The 22338-nt window shown below is 38.9% G+C and overlaps 1 protein-coding gene across 1 annotated transcript in view; it reads right to left on the reverse strand.

The window, feature by feature from the left end:
* Positions 1-3437: 3437 nt before the first annotated feature.
* The window catches only part of LOC306755981 (uncharacterized protein), a gene marked incomplete at both ends in the record, with an annotated part of 29291 nt that continues 10390 nt past the window's right edge, over positions 3438-22338 (reverse strand). Inside the window, 23 exons of the mRNA XM_079240574.1 lie at positions 3438-3610; positions 5096-5381; positions 7895-8079; positions 9616-10170; positions 10264-10300; positions 10852-10887; positions 11026-11106; positions 11864-11932; positions 12065-12133; positions 12261-12329; positions 12902-12970; positions 13046-13114; positions 13199-13267; positions 13348-13416; positions 15538-15609; positions 15728-15796; positions 16921-16992; positions 17738-17806; positions 18552-18620; positions 20333-20401; positions 20527-20595; positions 21856-21924; positions 22264-22332. Of these exons, the coding sequence (XP_079096700.1) occupies positions 3438-3610; positions 5096-5381; positions 7895-8079; positions 9616-10170; positions 10264-10300; positions 10852-10887; positions 11026-11106; positions 11864-11932; positions 12065-12133; positions 12261-12329; positions 12902-12970; positions 13046-13114; positions 13199-13267; positions 13348-13416; positions 15538-15609; positions 15728-15796; positions 16921-16992; positions 17738-17806; positions 18552-18620; positions 20333-20401; positions 20527-20595; positions 21856-21924; positions 22264-22332 (2463 nt within the window). The remainder of the gene's footprint in view (positions 3611-5095; positions 5382-7894; positions 8080-9615; positions 10171-10263; positions 10301-10851; positions 10888-11025; positions 11107-11863; positions 11933-12064; positions 12134-12260; positions 12330-12901; positions 12971-13045; positions 13115-13198; positions 13268-13347; positions 13417-15537; positions 15610-15727; positions 15797-16920; positions 16993-17737; positions 17807-18551; positions 18621-20332; positions 20402-20526; positions 20596-21855; positions 21925-22263; positions 22333-22338) is intronic.

The raw sequence follows: 22338 nt of genomic DNA on the forward strand, positions 1-22338 counted from the left end.
AACTGCTGCAGATTAAATCTATATTTTCCCACTGATGTTGGCTTCTGAATGTAGTTTTTACATGTTTACAAGCGATGAATGACAGACCCGTCAATGACGACAACTAAACTAAAACATGGTTGACCACAAGCTTTTTGCATTTTTCTCTATATATTAGAACTCAACAAGAGGAGGCTTTACAGCTTAATAGACACTCCATAAGATTTTTTTAGTGTCTCAAGCTGAAGATGAATTGTTCTGAAAGCAGCCTCTCCTCTGTAATTACATGTAATCATGTCTAATTTGAAACTTTGGGCTGAAGGAGGCATCTCTCAGTGACTCATCTCAATGGTGTGCTTCAGATAGGAGATCAATCTTTTAAGTTTATTATCATAACATTTTGCTTCCACTTTGTTTTAAAATCTTCTCATCTATAAAGTCGCTGGCCGCATTATATCCACGTATTTGACTGCCTAACGCACATGACTAATCAACCAATCACACGACGGCAACTGAAAGTATTAAAGGTACAGCGTCTAACAAAACTTAAAAATTGGAGACAAAAAATTTTTAAACTGATTCTATCGGTAAATAATTACTTTACTAACAGAACAGTTATGTTATGGCACCATTTTTACTAGGGCTGCGACGATATGCTTTTGTCCCAATTAGATTCCGATTTTTTTTTTGGGTGCCGATTTGATTTAAATTGCAATTCTCACAATTCTCCGATATTGCTGATTTTTGTAGATTAAAAACAAAAAAAATGTTTAAAAGTTTTTTTTTTTTTGTTTTGTTTTTTTTTTTTGCTCGTCATTTTTCTTCATTTCAGTGAGGAAAAAACAACGCAGTAGCCAGACCATCATTCTGCTGCTATAATGCCCAAGAAGACATGTGGAAAAACTCAATAAAAAAACAATAAAAATGACAAAAATTTTATAGTGCATTTATTTTATTTATTTGGGGGAAAAAAAAAAGATTTTTTTTTTTTAACAAAAAAATCTATTTTAAAATTGCAAAGAAAAAAAATCCTGATTTCCGATTTTTCAATTCAATTTTCACACCCCTAATTTTTACTACAGTGTCTCTAAATGGACAAACAACGCTGTTGTGGACTTTCGGGCTGCAGTACTGGCTTTGTTTCATGGGTCATAGACTACCATTTAGGATAAGTAACACCTTAAAACAGGGGTGTCAGTCCAGTCCTGAATGGCCGGTATCCAGCAGGTTTTTGTTGTTTCCCTCTTTCAACACAGCTAATTCAAATCAAATGGACCCAGCAGCTTCTTGTCAACATAATTATGAACTTATGAGGTATGTCGGAGCATGGAGACAGCAAAAACCTGCAGGATACCGGCCCTCGAGGACTGGAGTTTGACACCTGTGCCTTAAAAGGACTGTAGAAAAGAAACGTACACAATGTTGACTTAGTTACAGAGGTGGCAACTCCTGGTCCAGAAAGTAAAAGTCCAGTCCGGCAGCTGTTCCAACCAGTCACCAAACCAGCTGAATTTAATGAGCAGAGTTTATTTGCCAGGTAAACGAGCCTGTTAGTGAAAACACCTGTTCTAAATGTACAGGTTGATCCAAAAACATGGCAGGACTTTTACTTTCTGGACCAGGAATTGCCGCCTCTGCTTAGTTATCTGTAGAGCAGTCAGAGTTGGCCACTGACGGCCACCGTCCGTTCTGCTTGGCGTTTCTATGCCCATCTTTACCAGTAGCTGGCAGTCATTCTTACACACTCGTAGACCTGGTTAGGACGTTGCTCAACTTGAAACTGAGCTTCATAAAGAGGAAGAAAAGAGATTTAAGTAACTTTGAATGTGGCATTGTTGTTGCTCTGCGTCTTTACTGGGATTTCCACTCAGTCATCATCTCAAGGGTTTACAGTGAATGTCTGAAGAAGAGAAAATGTCCAGCAAGCTGCAGTTTGTCTGGACCACAATGTCTTGTTGATGTTAGAGGAGAATGGACAGACTGGTTGGAGATGATAAAAAGGCAACTGGAAGTGAAAACAAGCTCTGCTTCCAACCAATATATGCAGGATAGCATCTCTGAACAGGAGTTGGCATGTTCTCCCCCTGTATGTGTGGGTTCTCTCCGGGTATACCGGCTTCCTCCTACCTTCTAAAGACATGCATGTTAGGTTAATTGGTTACTCTAAATTGTCCCTTGGACTGGGTTTCTCTGTGTGGCCCTGTGATGGACTGGCGACTTATCCAGGTTGTACCCTGCCTCTTCCAGCTACCCTGAATATAACTAAGCGGTTTGGAAAATGCAGCATCTCTGAACATGCAACCCATCCAGCCTGGAAGCAGATGGTCTCCAGCAGCAGAAGACCACAGCGGGTTCCCTCCTGTCAGTAAGAACAGGAAACTGAGGCTACAATTCACACAGACTCACCAGAACTGGACAATAGAAGATGGAGAAACGTTGCTGGTCTGATGAGTCTCCAGTTCAGCTCCACATTCACATGGTAGGATCAGAATCTGCTGGAAACATCATGACAACATGGATCCATCCTGCCGTCAGGATCAAGGCTTCAGGCTGCTGCTGGTGGAATGGTGGGGGGAGGTTTTCTTGTCCCACTTTGGTCCCCTTAGTACCAGCATGACATGGTTTAACCAGCACAGCCTACCTGAGTCCTGCTGCTAACCATGTCCATCCCTTTCTGAGCACAGTGTAGCATCTTCTGATGGAAACTTCCAGCAGGATGATGCACCATGTCACAAAGCTCACATCATGACTGAGGAGGCCACTGGAGTACAGTGAAGCAAAATCTCTGAGGACGTTTCCAACACCTTGTTGATTCTTTACTAACTAGTATTAAGACAGTTTTGAGGGCAGAAAGGAGTCCAACTCTGTAGTATCAAGGTGAACTCAATAAAGTGGTCAGTAAGTGTACATGTAGCAATGATGTGCACACCTCAGATGCATAAAATGATCAGATGATTAAGCAATGCTTTCTTTAGGGATAGTGATGTACAACTTTGCTGTTTGAGGCCAAACCTGCCTTACTTCATGTTCCTTTGGAAGATACTTGGGTCCAGAGTGACATACACTAAGAGCATTTCTTGTAAATGCCCTTACATGTAATGTTTAATGCTTTGGTTAGTGTGTGTTAGTGTTACAAAGTTTTATTTTCAACAGAACTGCTCACAAAAGCATCACAAAAATATTTTTTCTCCATCATCTCTTCTTTTTGTTTCACAATACACAAATCCCGGTTATGAACAGGACAGAAAAAACATTTAAAAATAACTATCTTCAACTTTTTTTAACTGCTTTACTATTGACTGGTGTTCGATAATCCCGTCTCCGTCAAAGTAACACAGAGAAACAGTAAGACACCAAAGACGATGGGAACTTTATGGGACAGTCACATGTAAATTAAGACCACAGTTTTTTTTTATAATCATGAACTTGTTGGATGTTTCTTCATAACTACAGGAATGTTAGACTTTTACGCAGGTTTCTCTACAGCTCCTCTCAGTCTCAAACTGGTTTTTGTTTCCTAGACAGCCTCCAAACCAGAACTGAGCACAAGCGTTGGCAGTAGCGTCATAGTACCACTTCACCACGTAGTCCCGACACGGTCCTGGATCCAGGATCTGGCTGCACCCCACTGCTGAAAGAAAAAAACAAATGTAGTCAAAGTTTGCAGGACAAAGGATCAGATTTACTGTGGAGATGCGTCTGGTGCAAACCCTGATTTGATATTAAGTGTTTATTGTTAATATTTAGCTCCAGGTTATGTTTTCAGCTGTGTTAGTTTGTCTGTCTGTCTGTTTGTATCATAAGTCAAAAGTTATGGATGGATTTTGATGACTTTTTGTGGAAATCTCATAAATGGAATAAGGGCGAAGTGATTCGATTGTAAGTGGATGATCCGGATCGCAACGATTTTTTATTTTATAGACGCAAACATCAGGGAACGCCGGTGAACTTTGTCTTTTGATGAAAATAAAAGGTTGTTAAAGTGGAACAATAGCGTTTCCTTTAAATATGCTAAAAAGTTGTGGTCAGCGGCTATAAACATAGTTGTTCCACAGACAAGATACCATTCTCCTTCATCCTTCAAAATATTCAGCAGTGTCTTCGGATCATTATTAGATTGTTGAGTAAAACATTATATTACTGTTTAAAACTTGTGGTTTTGTGTAGAGGCCAAAAACTCCATGAAATGGCTGCTTACAGTAACGATAACAAATGTTTGTGGGTTTTTGTGAAGGTCTCAGTTTTCTAGACCTGACAACTGTATGACATTATGGATCATTTTCCATCATAAACCTATGGGGATAAAAAATAGAAAGTCTGAGGACAAGCTGCAGACTCCAACACGGATGCTTGTGTGATGCGGGGTTTGTTTCACCGGCAACCAGTCCTTGATCATGTGACCACCGTGGTGTGATGTAGGTACGCAGCTGCCTCCAGAAATGCTCATAAAGAACGCGACTGTTACCTCAAATCAAGTCAGAAAGACATGTTTGCCAGAAAGTGACTCCATGCTACTTTAAAGTCAAACTACAGCAGCCATCTTGCATCTTGTCTCTTCTCTGAGCTCTCTCCAGCCAGTAAAAGTCAGTCCAGTGTTGACTGTCGTCCCGTCTCGTGTTCTGTCGCCTTCTTTCTTTCTTTTCCTCCCTTCCTCTGATAATTTACTTTTGTGTTTTTTAGCTGAATCAGCCACTTGTGCCGTCAAAGCAGCAGGTAAGTTTATGTCCAGTTTCTCGATTTAAAGTGGACATGTGATGCCCCAGGATGGGTTAAAAAAAAGTTCTGAAATCTGTTATGCATTTAAAAGTAATTAGTCTAAAGATACTTGTAATATTATTTATCCAAGAAAACCCAATTACCTTTTTGTCTTTAAAAATCTGAACCAAATTCAAGGTTTTAAATATTTTACAGTCTTATCAGCCTGATGCTGCTATGAGTCATTCTCCATGCTAAAACTGACTCCATTTATTTATGGAAGGATTTATTCAGTCATGCAGATTAGAGGTATGCAAGCACTAAATTATTAAATATTACTAACTGCTGTATAAAATGTGCTGATTTACTGTAATAAATAGCATCCTCTTGTTGAGAAAAAAAAAAGCCTCAGAGCAGATACCTGATGTGTGGGGGTCTAAGGGCAGCAGCGGAGAGGTTGGTGGAGTCGGTGCTGGTATCTCGTCCCCACGGGGGGCTCTCAGCGTGGGACCAGCTGGCCCGATGGCGCCGGTCAGGTGCTGTGAGGGGTTGTTCATCTCAAACCGTGGGAGGAATTCTGTTACAGGTCTGAAGGGCTCCCTGTCGAAAAAGGGAAACCTCTGAGTTTCTGAGGAGGTTCTATCGTTGTCCGTCCTGGTTCTCGGCGGAGTGACGGGCTCCCTGCCGTTGGATGGTGGAGAGATGGGCTGCAACATGAGAGGGAAGCTTTTAATTCACCACAAATAGAAAAATCTTTAGTTAATCAACTTCATGTAGATGTGGATAAAAGCAGGATGCTGATTTATTCAGAAACATCACATCAATGCTGAGTTTTGTTTCTACAATCTATTAATAAAAATATTACATTTTCATCGTTAAATTCACTTATTTAACCACAGAAATTAGGAAAGATGTACATTCAGATGCTGTTATCTCCCTTTTGCCTGACATAACCTCATTGAGATGTTTCTTCTCAATGTCTGATCAGCTGTAAAAGGTTTTCTTCACTCCGTGCAGAATCCTTTCTGCTGTGTGTTAGGGATTTTCTGTGCACAGTTTCACATGAACCAGAACCTTCAATTCCCTGTTTTGAACCATTTTGCATGGTCCATGTCCAACGCAGCTTCAGTTTTTGGCTGAATTTAATAGTTTTAACAGCTCATGGGGACTTTATTGTGGATTCTACAATATAATGATGATGCTGCAAGACCTAACTGCAGTAAATCAAGCCCAAACCATGCTCCTGCACCCCGTTTTTTGTTTTACACCAGCAGCTTCATACCTTCTAGCAGCATCCACGGAATTCAGCTTTAGATTAATCTGTTCACGTGTCTAATAAACATCACGTTGTTAGATCTCAACTGATAAGAACTTCCTGCAGGTTCTGCGACAACATCTTTAGCAACGTTGAAGACTTTCTTCTGTTACCTGGATCTGAACCTGCTATGACAGACTGACCAGACTGGCAGCTGTTCTTTATTATTTCCCCAGCAGTGAGATAATTCATTTGATTTTTCTTTTAAAGTTCATCAATCTACTTACTAAAGCCATGTCTTTACCAGATCTTTACCTTGTGATTTACCAGTTAAAACCAAACCACATGTCTTTGGCTTAAATAAGGCAAATTCCCCTCAAACTTGATGAGTTTCTCACTAATTATTCCAGCCTTTGTGCACCCAAACTACGTGTTTAAACTGGCAATCAGCTTGAGAGTGTCCTAAAGTTTTCCTCACAAGAACTATTTTCTCTGTTAATTACATCAATTCATCCATTTCCCTCCACTTTTCGGAGGTCTGGTCACGGAGGCAACAGGTTCAGGAGGAAAAGCAGATAGTGACGCTTTCCAGCTCCCCCTGGGGATCCAGGCTACGTGGGATATATAATCCCTCAAATGCGTCCTTGAGCTCCTGTTTTATTGTACGAGCTGGTCGTGCTCTTCCCAAAGGGAGGCAAACTGAAAGCATCATAATCAGACGGCTGAACTGTCTCAATGACTCCTTTTGATGAAGAGGAGCAGCGGCTTAACTCCAAACTCCCCCCGATGCTCAAACTCATCCTCCAGTTTTTATATTATATTCTGCAGAAAATATAATTACAGTATCTTCTGTTTCCTAGTGTAGTTGTATGAACTTTTACCAGTATTGCTGAAATGAATGAAAAATGTCAGATTATGATCATGTTTATCTGAACATCCTGGAATCTCATTTTCATGCTTTTTTCATTATTCTGAAAGTTTTTGACATTGATAAAGATTGGACTAAAACTACATTTTATATTTCTTTTCATTAATTATGGTGATGATTATTTCTCCCAGTAACTAATTCACTGCTTACTCTATTAAAGTTCTGTTATTCTATTGTTTTAATATATCAGCCATTTAACTTTCTGCTGAAAAGAGAAATAAGAGATAGATCTAGATAAACATATAAAATAAATATTGCCAGCATGCTGGACCCCCTCTAGGAAAAGATTTTATGCAAATGAATACATATTTTTTTTAGAAAATCATACCAATAAAGAAACTGTCTGAGCTGTGACGATTGCTTTGAGTAAAAACATTTTCATTAAATAAGTCTAGTTTTATTTTAAGATAAGTAAAAAACAAAAATAGTTGCTTTGCAGTTCATTCATGGAAAAAAGCAGAAAATTTTGATGACATGACACAGTACTGCATGCTGTAAAGACATATGAAACAGAAAATTGTCTCTTTTTTGTAGTTGGACGTAATATTTTAATTGCCGGTTTTCAATAATACCTTTTTAGAAACTTCATATATGAAAAGTTAATGAACCAAAAACATCTTTTTGTAAAAGCTGAGATAAAGTCATTAAAACTCGCTCAACCAAAAATTTCTAGCATGTAAAAATGGTCTTATAAATTAATAATCTTGCTTACAACCATTAATTAAAGCATCTGGGAAAAGAGAAAGTTTGACAATAAGTACATTTAATGTGAGATCTAACAGTTTTTGAGACATTAACTGATAAGCATAAAGTTATTTTTAGTGCATCCTATTTTAATCTAGTCCAAATTCACCTTTTAAATTAATCCTGTAAAGATTTAGTCATTTTACAGCAGCATCCTGTGGATATCATCAAGGCCTTTTGTCAAGAAGTTTAAAACAGAATTTTTCAATAAATATAAAAACATTTTAGTTTCCTTTAGTTATCAAAACACAGTAAAGAAAGATGCAGAGAAAGTTGTGTTCTGTCATCCTCACCACTATCTGAACCCTCCTGAAGTCTCCACTGAAGCTGGGCGGGCTTGTTTCTTTTCTGAATGGTGGCTTTCCAACGTCGTTGGGGTCGTCTGGGATCCCTGGAACAAGTAAGGACCTCGGGATGGGGGAAAACAAATGGCTCTCTCCGTCTTCAAAGACACAACTTGGCAGGTTTCTCTCCAGAGCTGCAAAAGCATCATAAAGATAAATTCACCATTCAAATGATTTATACAGCACAACTGTTTACAATGAAGAACCTTTAGAGCCTAAATTATGTTTATTGGTCCCATATTTATCTGCTTCTACAGAAAAGTTGATGATATTCTAGAAGTTAGTGCTTTTACAAATAAAAATAAACGTCACCAGTCTGTTTCCCCAGTTTATTACCATTGAGTGTAGTCCACCTCGTTGTAAGCTTCAGTTGGAAAGTTTGCTGCTTGGTGCCACCAAGTGTCGGCAGATAAAAATGTGCAGATTTACTCTCCGTAAACTTTTTAAGACATCTTGTATTTTTAGTAAGTCTCAACTTACTTTCTAAGCTTTTGTGTAAAAGGAAGTTTTGAGTATGAGTTAAACTTTCATTCAATTGGAAAACTTTATCTTTTGCTAAGTCAAACCATTTTAAATAGATATGTCTGATGGACCTTTTTGCTTTTAAAGACTTAACTGGGTCAATGACCATCATAACTTGTAGCCAAAGTGCCCCAGGTGAGACTCAAAACCTGTCTCCTACATGGTAGGCACCTCATGTTCAACCAGCTGAGTCTACCTGGTGCCTCTCCTGTAGCATCTTCCATGTACGTTTATAAGTTTTCTAAAAATGCAGCAAAACATTTAAGGGGCGCAAGTTAAAACAAACTTCAGTTTCCATAATCAGGAAATAGTAACTGGTAAGGGTGTCAAAATTAGTATAAAGGAGCACTACTCAAGACATGATGTTTCCAAGCCAAGATAGGTTATTGTTGATAGATAGATAGATAGACAGACAGACAGACAGACAGACAGACAGATAGATAGACAGATAGCTAGATATGTAGACCTTTGCTGGTACTGGAACTCTGTTATATATAAAATTGTTGGTACCCTTCAGTCAATGAAAGAAAAACTCACTATGGTCACAGAAATAACTTGAATATGACAAAAGTAATAATGAATACAATTTTGATTAAATTTAACCAATGAAAGTCAGATATTTTTTTCAACCATGCTTCAACAGAATTATATATCACAATAAACTCATAAAACAGGCCTGGACAAAAATGATGGTACCTCCTAAATAATTATTTTGCTGCACAGCCTTTTGAGGCAAACACAGAAATCCTAAGTTTCCTGTAACTGCCAGTGAGACTAAACCAAACACACTATACATGTCTGTAATGTATTACGTTGTATAATGTCTATGTTAACTATTCATAGTATGCACTGGAAAAACAAATGTACTGCATCTCCTTATTCATATATTGAAGCATTGATTCACAAATGTGACCTTTACATCTGGTTTGACATGTGCAGAGCTGAGTTTAGGACTTCCCATACCCTGGCTGATAATACTCTAAGTTGGGTATATTTTCTGCTCTTCCTCCAATCTTTTCTTGTTTTCCCCAGTTTGTCCTGTTTTTTTCGGTATTTCCCTTTGAAATGAATCAAATATAACACCCTGCTATCACTTCTCAATTATTCTGGTTCATATAAAACGTATAAACAAAAGATGGCACCCTTACCTTGAAGTGTTTTGAAGTCATCGATCAGGTACACGTGTTTGCTGTCGGGGTCTGTGGCGATGTAGCTGAGCTCCTTCTTGAACTCCGCAGACAGGGGGTCGGTCTCGTTTACCACCCCGATCACAAACATCTCAATGTTACTTCCTTGAGCTTCTTTTACTGCGCTCTCAAGACTGATGGAGTCCCTCTTATCAGCCTGTCCATCTGTGACGATGATGGCCACCTTCCTCACACCTGCTCGTGCCACCTCGAACACCTGGTTGGCCTTATGGATGGCGCTGCCGGTGAATGTACCCTCACCCAAGTAATTCATGGAGCGCACTGCAGATTTGACCTCGTCCTGCGTCGCGGCCTGCTTGAGGCTGACCACCACGTCGTTAATGTGACTGTAGAGGACCACGCCGATGCGAGCGGCCTCGCGGCTGACTGAGGCGCGGTCGACGACAGCGTTCACAAAGTCTTTGATCACGTTGAAGTTGTCGGGGCCAACGCTCTCTGAGCTATCAATCACAAAGACGAGCTCCAAGGGGGTTTGGCGGCACTTCACCCCACATCCTGATGAAGAGCAGAGATGCAGAAAAGAGGATGGAGAACGTTTATAACCAGAAGTCTTTCTCAGCAGGACTTATCTTCAAAATCAATACTTACTGCATATATCTCTGATGATTTTAATGATCTCATCCCTCTGTGACAGAAAGACGTACATTAGAAGTGATTAATCACTGATTTCTGTATATAAAATTAACTTCTTTGCTTTTTTAAAATACTTTCAGCTACTTATACACTTGATGAAAGGTCCCAGGAAGCTTAAATTAGCATCAATGTAGTTGTTTTATTTAAGCAAATTGAAAATATTCCAGCTTCAAAATCAGACAAATCTAATTAAATCAAACTTCATTTTTAAAACTTAAAGGTGTAAATATCCTGCAAATTCAAAAAAGAAAGGAAAGAAAAGGTCAAAATAAAGGAATAATTAATTATAGCTAGTTAGCTTGTTAGCTAGCTAGCTAGCTAGCTAGCTAGATTTTATTGTCTTTGTAACATTCTCATGTACAATTAAATTAAAATGCTGATCAGTTCAAGGTGTGTAGTCATACCATATTACCAAAAGCGAGTAATATAAGAATAAAAAAAAGTGTGACGGATAAAAGATAAAAACTTTACACATAAAAGACATGAAAGCTTTACAAGATAAATTAAACAAATTTTTTTAGCGCTGTGTATCTTGGTACTTACAGAAAGTCCAGGGTCTCCCTTCGGTCCTATTCTGCCCTGTTATTTTAAAAGGAATGTAATTTTACAACATGCTATGATTTACTTTAAAAGACTTATAAATACTTAAGTAAACATAAAATGATAAGATGACAGCTTGAATTGTCAAGGTGATATAAACTGAAGAAAATCTCGTACTTCCAATCCGACTCCACCTGGCTCTCCAGGCTGCCCTCTGTCTCCCTTTTTGCCTTTCTCACCTCTAAACCCTCGTTCCCCCTGCAGGAGGAGAAAAACCAATCACTTCATCAATATATATGATAAAACGAGTCTCTTATGCTCCAGCAATGAGAATCTAGTCACCAAATCAAACAGTCCATCAAGACAAAACACCTGTTCCTGTTGCTTCAGTGATCACAAGCCAGTTTACTGAAGTCATGTTGAACAAATCATCTCCCAGAAGAGTTTATGTTAATTAAAATAATGTTATTCTTTTTTTGCCAGGTGGTTATAAAGGCATGGGTCACTGTTTCAAAGTGCTGTGCTGCTAGAAAGGTGCTGATAAAAACCCGGACAGCTTTTCCATGACCCCTGACCACAACTGCAACCTCTGCACCGGGAAGCAATGCCACAGTCCATTGAAATAATACTAATCTATTGGGAAAGTATTGTTGTCAGTTAAATCTGTTACGTACATTTTGTGCACGATTATATGTATTTTGTGTTTTGCCTTTCAAGCACAGGATATAAGAAGTACTAATGAACATGGAAATGATTTCAAATGCAGAGCAGAGGTGTGAATGGGCGATGTCTGTCAGCGGTGAAAGGCCTTCCAGACATAAACCTGCTTTCATCTGTGAGTGGATCCAGCCCTCAGCTGCAGCCATGGCTGCTGGACTGATACTACAGCATCATTTGTGTAGCTGAGGTTGTTGAAACTAGTGATGTCCTTCACCAAAAGCTACTTTTAATGGTATGTGCTGGACACGACATATTGCAGTTTATAAAACGATAGTTTCTGACAACGCAACGTCACCTTGTCTCCCTGCAGACCTTGTCCTGGAGGACCTCGGGGTCCAGGGGTCCCCTGAAATCCAATATCTCCCTGAAAACATTCAGCACAACTCATGTTAAGTTAAAACCTGGTGATTTCAGAAAAATTAGGTGTAATTTTCACTTTTCACCTGTCTATACCCTGGAACTACATCCCAAACACAGATCAAGGCGACAACTGTACCTTTGGTCCTTGTATTCCTTCTCCTGGTATTCCCTGAGGACCCTGTGGACCTACCAGACCGATGGAACCCTGGGGGGGTAAAAAAGACATTTGACTTCAAGTGATACTATAAGAATTTCAAAGCATCTTCCAGCAGCATCCTAATACGTTTAAAAAAAATAACCCAGAAGCTGTGTTTTTATATGGAAAGGATTACCTTGGGACCAATCAGACCAATTCCTGGTGGCCCAGCGGGTCCAGGAGGTCCAGGCAAGCCTCTGTCTCCCTAAAAAAAACAGACTCCAAGATTAGGACATATTATATAGTATCTTAAAAACAAATAATGCAACCATGAACGAATTACGTCATTTACAACATCATCGATCAGTGTTCATCAGAAAAATATCAGGAAAAAGACTTTTTTGAGTAAAACCTTAATTTTATTGCTTTTTTTTTTTTTTTACTATCATATGACCAGACGCTCGCACCTCGTGTCCCACCCCCAAGCCTGGGTCCAGAGGGGGACCCTGGTGACCTGATTCTGGGCAAGGGAACATTTGTCCAAATGGTTGTCATCATAGGAGTCTCTGAGTCGCACTTAGTCTGGTCTCTCTCCTAGACACCTATTTGCCATGGGCTACCCTACCAGGGGCATAAAGGTCCTGACAATTTAGCTACCAGGATCTTTAGGACACACAACCCCCCCTCCACCACGATAAGGTGGCGGCTCCGGGAGTGCTATTATATAACATACATATAATGTAAAAATCCCCAAATGAGTGAAGAAACTTCTGCAGAACATTAATCATTGTGTGTGTGATCCAACGTGTTTGTTGGATCTCTCAGAGAAACCGTTACCTTCGGTCCCGGTAAACCAATGCCATCGGCGCCGGTCTCTCCTGTCAGGCCCAGAGGCCCTGGAAGGCCCTGAAAAACAGTTTTTACTTGACTACAAGGAGAAATGATGTGACAAAAGAAGCTGTGATGGTTTTGGGTACTCACCGGGGCACCAGGGAACCCTTCACCTTTCAGTCCAGGTGGCCCAATCGGCCCCAGAGGCCCTCTGTCACCCTACAAACCAAAAACTTAGTAGTGATCACTTCATTCATCCTAAAATGGATCAGTTCAGATACTTTAAACCTGAACTGAACTCACCTTGGGTCCAGGTAAGCCAAAACCGGGTTCTCCCATTGCTCCAGGAGGACCGGGAGGACCCAGTTCTCCCTGTAAAAAAATAAAATGAGAAATTAATATATTTTGTGGTGAAACTTCAAGCAACTTCCATTTGTATAATTCTGACTTACCTTGGCTCCAGGAATCCCCCTGCCTGGTGGTCCAATGAGTCCAGGAGGGCCAATAATTCCTGGTTCCCCCTGGGACAGATTGCATTCATTATACTTAGAAGTGATGAAAGATGGGACTCAGACAGTTTGAGTGTCATTTCCAAGTAAGTAAGTAAAACTTTAAGACACAGAATCCTTGTACAGACCTATAACATTTTATGTGAAATCAGTAGCAAATAAATATGTTTTCAGTTTCCCATAAAAAGCTCCATCGAGTAGCTGCAGATTGAGTCATGGGGCAACTACAGAGAAAGCGCTTGGTTTTTAATCTCGAATGAGGCACAACCAGTATACCTTTGTCACAAGATCTAAGACACCAACTGGGAACATACCACTGTGAAAGTTACCTAATATAAACTGGAGCCTGAACCTTTAGGGCCTTGTACTAAAATCTGAACTTGAACTCTGAAAGAATTTCAAACCCTGTGCAATTCGACAAGTAAAAGAGTTGCATGAGTACATTTTGATGATCAAGTCAAAAGCCAACAGCAGAATTTCAGACCATATTTAAGAGGTCACAGGAAGCCTCGTATACGCAGATGGATAAGGAGTCACAGTAGTCCAAACTCGATGAGATGAATACCTGGACCACAACTTCTAATACTGGATGCGAAACAATACCCTTCAGCTTGGCCATATTCTGTAACTGATGAAAACTAGGACAAAACAAACACTGTACATGAGCATTTAAGGTAGTGTTCCCCAATCCTAGTCCTCAAGTACCACGGCTCTGCATGTCCAACCCAAAAACACCTGATTCAGATTAACAAACTTCCTTATCGAGTTCTTTGCAAGCCTGTTAACGAGCCATTGATTAAGGTCCAAGTGGGACCTACTGATTTCCAAGTGTTTCTTATTGAAAGCATTTTAAATTTGACCCCCAACATCCATGAAAAGTCTGGCAAAAAATTCTACAATCTATGGTCTGCATTGACTCCAATTAAAAAATGGCTCTAATGTGCCACCTAGACAATGAAGTTTGACATAGGACAATGAAATTTGGCACACACGTATAACACTCAAGTACAAGCAAAAACGTCAAATACATGTTGCCATGGAAACGGGATGTGTGCCACCTTGACTTTTTTTACCCCATTTTTTTCACTTTATACACATTGTATTTTACCAAACTAGTCCAGGGCTATTCACCTTGGTCCTACGAGGTCTGCAATCCAGCAGGTTTATCATGTGTTTCTGCTTCAACACACCGCAATCAAATTAAATGGATTTAACAGCCTGTCAGGTTCTGCACAAAGACTCAAATTGAGGAGCGGGGATACATGGATAACCTGCTGGATTGTAGACCTCGTGGGACTAAGTTGAATACCACTGAACTCGTCTGAGGGGACTCATGATGTGATTGACTCCACATTCGGCAGGAAGGTTGGTGACACGTTGGGGACCAAACGCTATTGAAATTGTCTAACAGGACAAACCGTGTTGCCATAGCAACCCACAGAAAAAAGCATTCCCACCATGACACAGTTTATTCATATCTCCATAGAAATACATGGGATATGCACCAAAATTTACAGGATTCATATTTCTGTGGTCGGTAAACACATAACACCATGTCGAGTTAAGCTAAATAGGTGTATGAGATGGACGGCAGGGGCCACAAGGCTCCGACCCGATGGGTGCCAACTGCGGCTTAAATTTAATTTGTGTGTGTTAAATTAAGGGTACCTCTAAAACATGCGGGTCAGTGTTACTGGAGGACATGGACTCGAAAACATTGATCTAAGGTAAAACTGGAGTCTAATTTTAGTCCCAGATCTCTAACAGGTCACTTAATAAAAAAGGCAAAAGGGTTGAGGGTTTCCACAATTTAAGCATTATATTCATCCTATGTACAAACAATAACTTTAACTTTCTTCTCATGGTGGGATGTTAAGTTAAATAAACAGATAAAATGATGCGTTTAAACATAAAACTACTTCCAAAGCACTTTTTTCCCCAGCCTGGTGGATTTCAGTGTCTCATGTTTGAATATTTTCATGTTTCTTCTCAACTTTTTCATTTAGTTTAAATTTTCTGATCAGAAACATGAAGACATTTTAATGGATCAACTTTGTTTCACATGTTGCAGATGTTTACAAGCCACTAAGATTAATTATACACAGAAGATTTTTCGATTATAGATGTACAGACCTTTGGCCCCATTGGCCCTATAGGACCCATTGGACCCTGCTGTCCTCTGCTTCCTCTGTCCCCTTTGTCTCCCTGCAAACACAACACAAAACAACTGTTTGAACAATTTTCAGTACAGGAAAAAAAACAAAAAAAAAAAACGACAACATTACAAAAACTATTCTTATGAACACTTGACAGGAATTATTACCTTTTCACCAGGGGCTCCCTTACCAGGAGCCCCATCAGGTCCTCTGGGCCCCGGCAAACCAATGTCACCCTGAAACCATTTACAAGGGAATCAGAAGATGGAAATTTAAAAAAAATATATTTGAAATTTTGTAATCAATGATCAAATCTACAAATTAAATTAAATTAAATTAAATTAAGCAATTTCATTTGTACAGCATATTTCATATATAAGACCATTCAAAATGCTCTACATAAAATAATAAAGTACTACAGACATTGTAAAGAAAGGATTAAAAAGTAAGTCGGCAACAAATAGCAAAAGCAACATAAAATCTTAATAAATTCATAAATTAAAATGTTAGATCAATAAAATGTTAGATAGCAAGATAGGGTTAAAGTTACTGCGAATGAAATAAAATAAAATGAAATGAAATTAAAGGGGTGCTATGATGTATTTGGAGTTTTCTGAGCTTTCTACAGTGTTACAGTGTTGAATCCTCAGCAGACATGTGAACGGCACTGTTTTTTATCACCTAAACGCATGTTTGAGTTTGAGTTTGAGTTTCAGCACTCTCTCCGTTCGGTTTCCATGGCGACGAAAAACGTGTCGTTTTAGAGAGTTTTTTCTACTTGGAAATCCTTGTGACGTCCCGGGGGATAAGGTTCGGCGATTGGTTACCTTCTACTGGTTAACAAGGGCATGTACAAATACATCAGGCGGGTGGAAAACGTGGGATAAAGTTATTTCCAACGATGGCTGGTGAGTTTACCAAAGAGAGACATCCTGCTGCATTCGTTGCTGTGGGTTGCTGTTTTCCACTTCGTTTTCAGGTTCTGATTCAGGTTCCAACATGTAGGGCTGTATGCTATGTGTTGACATTGTAGTTTGTTTTTTTATTGAGTTCATATTAGCCTAATCCTTCTGTTTATGAGACGTTACAATGACGGCGAAAGCAGGTGCGGTGCGCGCTCCCGATGTAGTGCAGTGGCAGGAGGCGGGGCTTAATGCGGAAGAGTCTCAATCCACTCGTTTTGCCCGCAGGCTCATCTGACAGCCTACGGAGAGGGTCGGTCTGAAGTAAATAAAGCGATTTGTGACAATAACTCGATCAATCCCAGCCCTTCTGGGCTCAGAAATAAAAATAAATTAGCCTGAAATGCACATAGTAGTTCCACTTTAAACACTTAAAAGAGAAGTGGCTTCAACGCTACCTTTTGTCCTGGGCTTCCATCCTCGCCTGGTGGACCTGATAGACCCGGTAAGCCATTAGCTCCAGGGTCTCCCTACAGAAAAGAAAAAAAAAAAAGAAGAAAGAAAGAAAACAGAACACAAAAATAAAATAAACAACTTGAAAATAGTTTTCCACTGCAGAAACCTCAACCAGGAAGCAGAAACCAGTTTATTCACTAGTTCTTACAATTAGTCTTATAATCCAAAAAAATCACGTTTAAATAAGAAAACTTTCATCTTTGTGTTTATTCCTTATACTGCTGGCTGTTTTTTTCAAGAGTTTAGCAGTTATTTACATTTTTTTACAGCATCACAACACTTTTACAATTGGAGTTGTAATTTCATGTTTTTCTGAGATAAAATTTTAAGAAAAAACATTTAAAATAACAAAACAATATAAATAATCATGATAATATTTGCATAGTCCTTTTCTTGATGCTAAGTGGTTAAACAGGTGAGGTGATTTAGTTCAGAAGGTTCAGAACAATCTCTATTTTCATCATAAAGTCAGTAACAGCAGGTGATCAGAGACTCGAAACGAGAGGATACAGCTATTCTGACCGTACTGAAATAAATATCATGTTCCAGCAGCTTTCAAAATCATGATTTAACATCTTGCATCAGGTTTCAGTGACCAGGATAAAAAAAATGCTTTTTTTTTTAAATCTAATTTCAGCCGACAGTCTGCTTTTGTTTCATTTTAATGTGTCACAGTGTGAATTCTCTCATTTCCTTACAGATTATCCAAAATGTCAAACTCAGTCTGTGGTTCAGTGTGAAGAATGCAGCAGGACTTACTTTGGGTCCCGGTTGTCCCACACCTCTCTCACCTGGCAGTCCGGGCTCACCTGTGGGGCCCTGGTTCCCCTGTAGACAACATTCACACAGTCACCAGTGACATTATCTAGGAGGAAAAATCCACCAAAATCCTTAAAATAAATGTTACAAAAATAAAAACATTCAGGCAGTTTTAACTATTTTAACCATTTCAAACAAATGATGCCCAACTGTTCCATAATGGCCATTTTAGATCGCTTGCCTGAGCTCTCTTTTGTTCTACTTACTTTAGCGCTGCCGCCATGGTTTTTTACTTTGTTCTTTAGCAGTCATACATTTATTCACACATATTCAAGAGATTTTACTCCAAAAGAATCCAAATAGACCTTGTGGTTGTAGAGACACACTCATTTCCTCGTGTGTACGCGCACTATTCAAGCAGAGGTCTGTTTTAGGGCGCATGTATTCATGGGCAGCAAGCAGACTGACAAACAAGAAAAAGCTAAAAACTTGTTAGTTAAACATAAATTAAATTATCAGAACTGGATGTTTAAAAGCATAAATTCTCCTCTTTCCTATGGCTTTTTTTTCCAGATATAAAGTTTAAGTAAATTTGAAGTGAATGTTAAACAACTTTCCCGTGTTGCAAATCATTCACCAGCAGCAGCTTCTCTGTGACCCACATGACCGAGAAGCAGCAAAATAAAACAACTAAAATAATAGTAAACACTTCAGGTGCACTCAAACAAAATATAAAATACATGTTTATTATAATCAGTAACTTTTTCTGTATGAGATGATGCAAATAGCGTTCATACCCCCTCATCGGTATTACCTTAGGTCCTGTTAATCCAATACCTTGAGCTCCTCTGGGTCCCGTAGGTCCAACTGGGCCCCTGTCTCCCTGTGAGACACATCACATTTTCACAATCAATTTAATTCTAAGCTTAGTCCATAACTCTTCTCACTCATAAAAACATAATAAAATATGTAAATTAGTGCCTAATGTGTAGAATTATTAATGGTCCTCTGAGCCAGTTTGTAAACATGAGATGTGCAGCAACAGGAGGCTCCATTGTTCCTCCCTGAAAAATACGTTGTTGTTGTTTTATGATTATTATTACCTGCATTGTAGCTTACTGTATTTTAGACTGTACATTGTTGTTAGTTTTTGTATGCACATTTATCTTCATTGTTGTTTGTATATGAGTAAAATTTGATCCTGTTATTTGTTTTATGTATACTTATACACATATATTGTATTGTAACATAGGTGATATTATATAGCGGGAAGGGAGTAAACAAAAAAACAAAAAAAATAAAAGCCTGTAGCACTTCATGCAAGGATCTGCATCCAAGTGGACAGTCCACTAGCATCTTCCTACGATGTCCTCTACTGTTTGATTTCGTGCTTGTGTTGTTCTCACTCATATGTACGTCGCTTTGGATAAAAGTGTCTGCTAAATGACTGTAGAATAGAATAGAAATAGAATATATATGTATATTGACAAGTTTTCAGTTTATTATGACGTCAGTTTGAGGGTTGATATAAAAAGCCGATGAATCTTTTTGTTTGTTCCAGTACATTAATCTGTGCATATGTACAGATTGAACAAACTGGGGTCCGTGCATTACACGGTTTTAATGCACGATGCACAGTCTAGCCCCTCCCCCCGTGAAGTGCATTAAAACCATATAATGCACGGATCCCAGTTGTTTAATCCACTTATACCATGGTCCCACATAACAAATGTTTATTTCTTTATTACAAAACTTGCTAATTATGCTAAAGTATAGGAACTATGTCATGTTGGCCTCAGTGCACTTTTTATGCCAAACAACTGTTGTCAAGCTACAGTGTGTTTCTCTCATTCACCTGCCAAAATCCAGCTGATCTGAACCACTAATGTGTCCACGATTCCTTCCAGATCTTTCCCAAATTGTAATGGAATCTAAATGAGACCAGACTCATTCTTAGACAAAACAAATCACAACTCGCTTGCTAATGTTAGCATAAAGCTGCTAACAGACAGACAGACACTGAACATCCTGGAAGGAGTCCTTCGCCATCCACTACATTATGGATCAGCTGTAGCTCTGAAGGAAGAGCAGTCGCTTACAAACCGGATCACTTCCAGGCTTCCCCTGACTTCATGCCAGTGTGTCTTTGTGCAAGACACCGAACCTCATGTTGCCTCCAGATGTTTCTATTTAGGCTTGAAGATGCGTGTGATGGGTTAAAAGCATTTACACTCTAGCAATAAACGTGCTCTATGAGTGTGTGATGGAGTGATTTCGTCACGTAGTGTAAATGCTCTTTCAGTTGTCAACAAATGACTAGAAAAGGGCTTCATAAGCCCAGCCCATTTACTGTTCAGAACCAGGGTGGGGAACCTTGTTCCTCCTGAAAGTTCTCCCTGAAAGTTCTCCAAGGTCTCCCTGTTCCAACACACCAGATTCAAATGAATGAATCACTGCACAGATGTAGATAAGTTGAATTTGATTTGGATCAGATGTGCTGGACCAGGGATACATGGAAAACCTGAAGGATTTCCAGCCCTCAAGGACCAGGGTTTCCCATCCCTGGTTTAGAAAGATTATTGATTCAGTCTGTACCTTTTCTCCTTGAAGTCCAACACCAGGAGCACCGATTGGACCTTGGATCCCAGGTGGTCCACGATTCCCCTGAAAATAGACACAGTTAAAGGCTCGGCTCGACTCAGACGTTAACAGCTAAAAACAGGAAATATCTGCTGACAAATTCCTCAAGTTGACTAAAAGTTAAAGGTATTAATTTAATGTCTGTTCACCTTATCGCCTTTGATCCCCACACCAGGAAGGCCACGTTTGCCCTGAGGACCATCAAATCCTCGATCCCCCTAAAACACAGATGACAGTTAGGATAGGAAGATTGAGCCTATCCTAGCAATCACTGGGGGAAGTCGACCCTGGACAGGTCACCGGTCCATCATGGGGCCACACAGAGAGACAAACAACCATTTGCACTCACATTCATACCTAAAGAGAATTTAGAGTGATCAGTTACTGTACATGTATGTCTTTGGACAGTGGGAGGAAGCCGGTTTACACGGAGACGCTGGTTGATATTATGATTAACCCTTTCATGCATAGGGCCCATATACCGGACACCTATTTACAAGCTTTTTCTCATGTATTCATAAATGAAGATGGTATTTTTGTAAATAAACCACATCAGTGGATGTTAGTGAGTCATCCAATACGTTTCCACTCGCTGGAGAATAAATAAATATGATATAATTGAACATAATGTAATTACACAAGTTTGCCTTTGCAATAAATAGGAAAAGAAAATGATGCAGTTATATTTTATACAAGATTTACATAATGTAATTATGATTACATATTATTTTTTAAATATTTTATAGAATACATTAAAATAAATCATGATAAATTCTAAATATCACTAATAAACAAAAAAAGTATCATTGCATATGTCTGTAGAGGTAAAATACTGTATTTAAAAATGTTGCATTGTTTTTTATTCATTCATTCATTAAAGGGTTAACTAAACATGTTACCTCAGTCACAAGTAAATGAAAATGATTTTAGTATCATCTCATTTCTATCTTTATTACTAGTTTTGCTGCAAATATTTTCATAACAAAACATCAGATACTGATTTTAAAATATGTGAACACAGCTTAACTATATGTAATCCTTTAATAAATATTTCTATATATTCTTAAGAGAAATGATTTAGATAACTGACATGAGCAAAATTACATTGATTATTAGTTCTGAATATCAGTTTTAATTCATTTTAGATTAACTGTCCAGCTCTAAATAGCAGAGACGTAGGTAGAAGTTGTCCACGAGCTCTGCTTTTATTACCTGATTGAGCTTTCATTTCATGTTTAATCCAGAAATTCCAATACTTGTTTTCTTTTACTAATGAACAAATTTCTTGCAAATTGTGGTTCTTTCATTATATTTTGTTTATTTTATTGTTGAATATTTAAAAATAGTGTCACCAGTTTAAAGATCCTCAGTAATAATTTTTTGTTTTTGTCAGAAATGTCCATAAAAAATAAAGCTGAAATGTTTAACGAAGAGACTCAGTCTTCTGAATGTTAAACCAGTTGCCTGCCGTTACTCACTTTTGGTCCTGGAAACCCCTCTCCAGGAGCTCCAGGGTTTCCTTGTACTCCAGGTGGTCCTGAAGGCCCCTGGAAAAGACAAAATGCTTAATAAATATCTATGTTTATGCAAAGATAAGTCCATACTGGGATACAGTAGAAAACAGGCCGCGAAAACAGTCGACGTGGCTTTAATACTTGTACAAAGTGAGTACTAAAGCGCTGGAAATCATATTATCAGTAAGCACAATTGGTTATATTGATGACTTTCTATAGAGTTTCTTACTGCATTAAAAAGGGAAAATATGATTAAATACATTTTATTGTGTGTGTGTGTGTGTGTCTGTGTCATACAATGCTGTTATTGGTAAGTGAATTAAAAGTTATCAGTAGTTTCTAAGCTCCAGATGCATGTTTTATGCTACTCACCGGCAGTCCTGGTTCTCCAATCCCAGCAGGACCTGTGGGTCCTGGTCTTCCCTGAAGACCTTTTTCACCCTGTGA

This window comes from Telmatherina bonti (assembly GCF_933228915.1).
Source record: "Telmatherina bonti genome assembly, chromosome: 5".
In the NCBI taxonomy this organism is placed as follows: Eukaryota; Metazoa; Chordata; class Actinopteri; order Atheriniformes; family Telmatherinidae; genus Telmatherina; species Telmatherina bonti.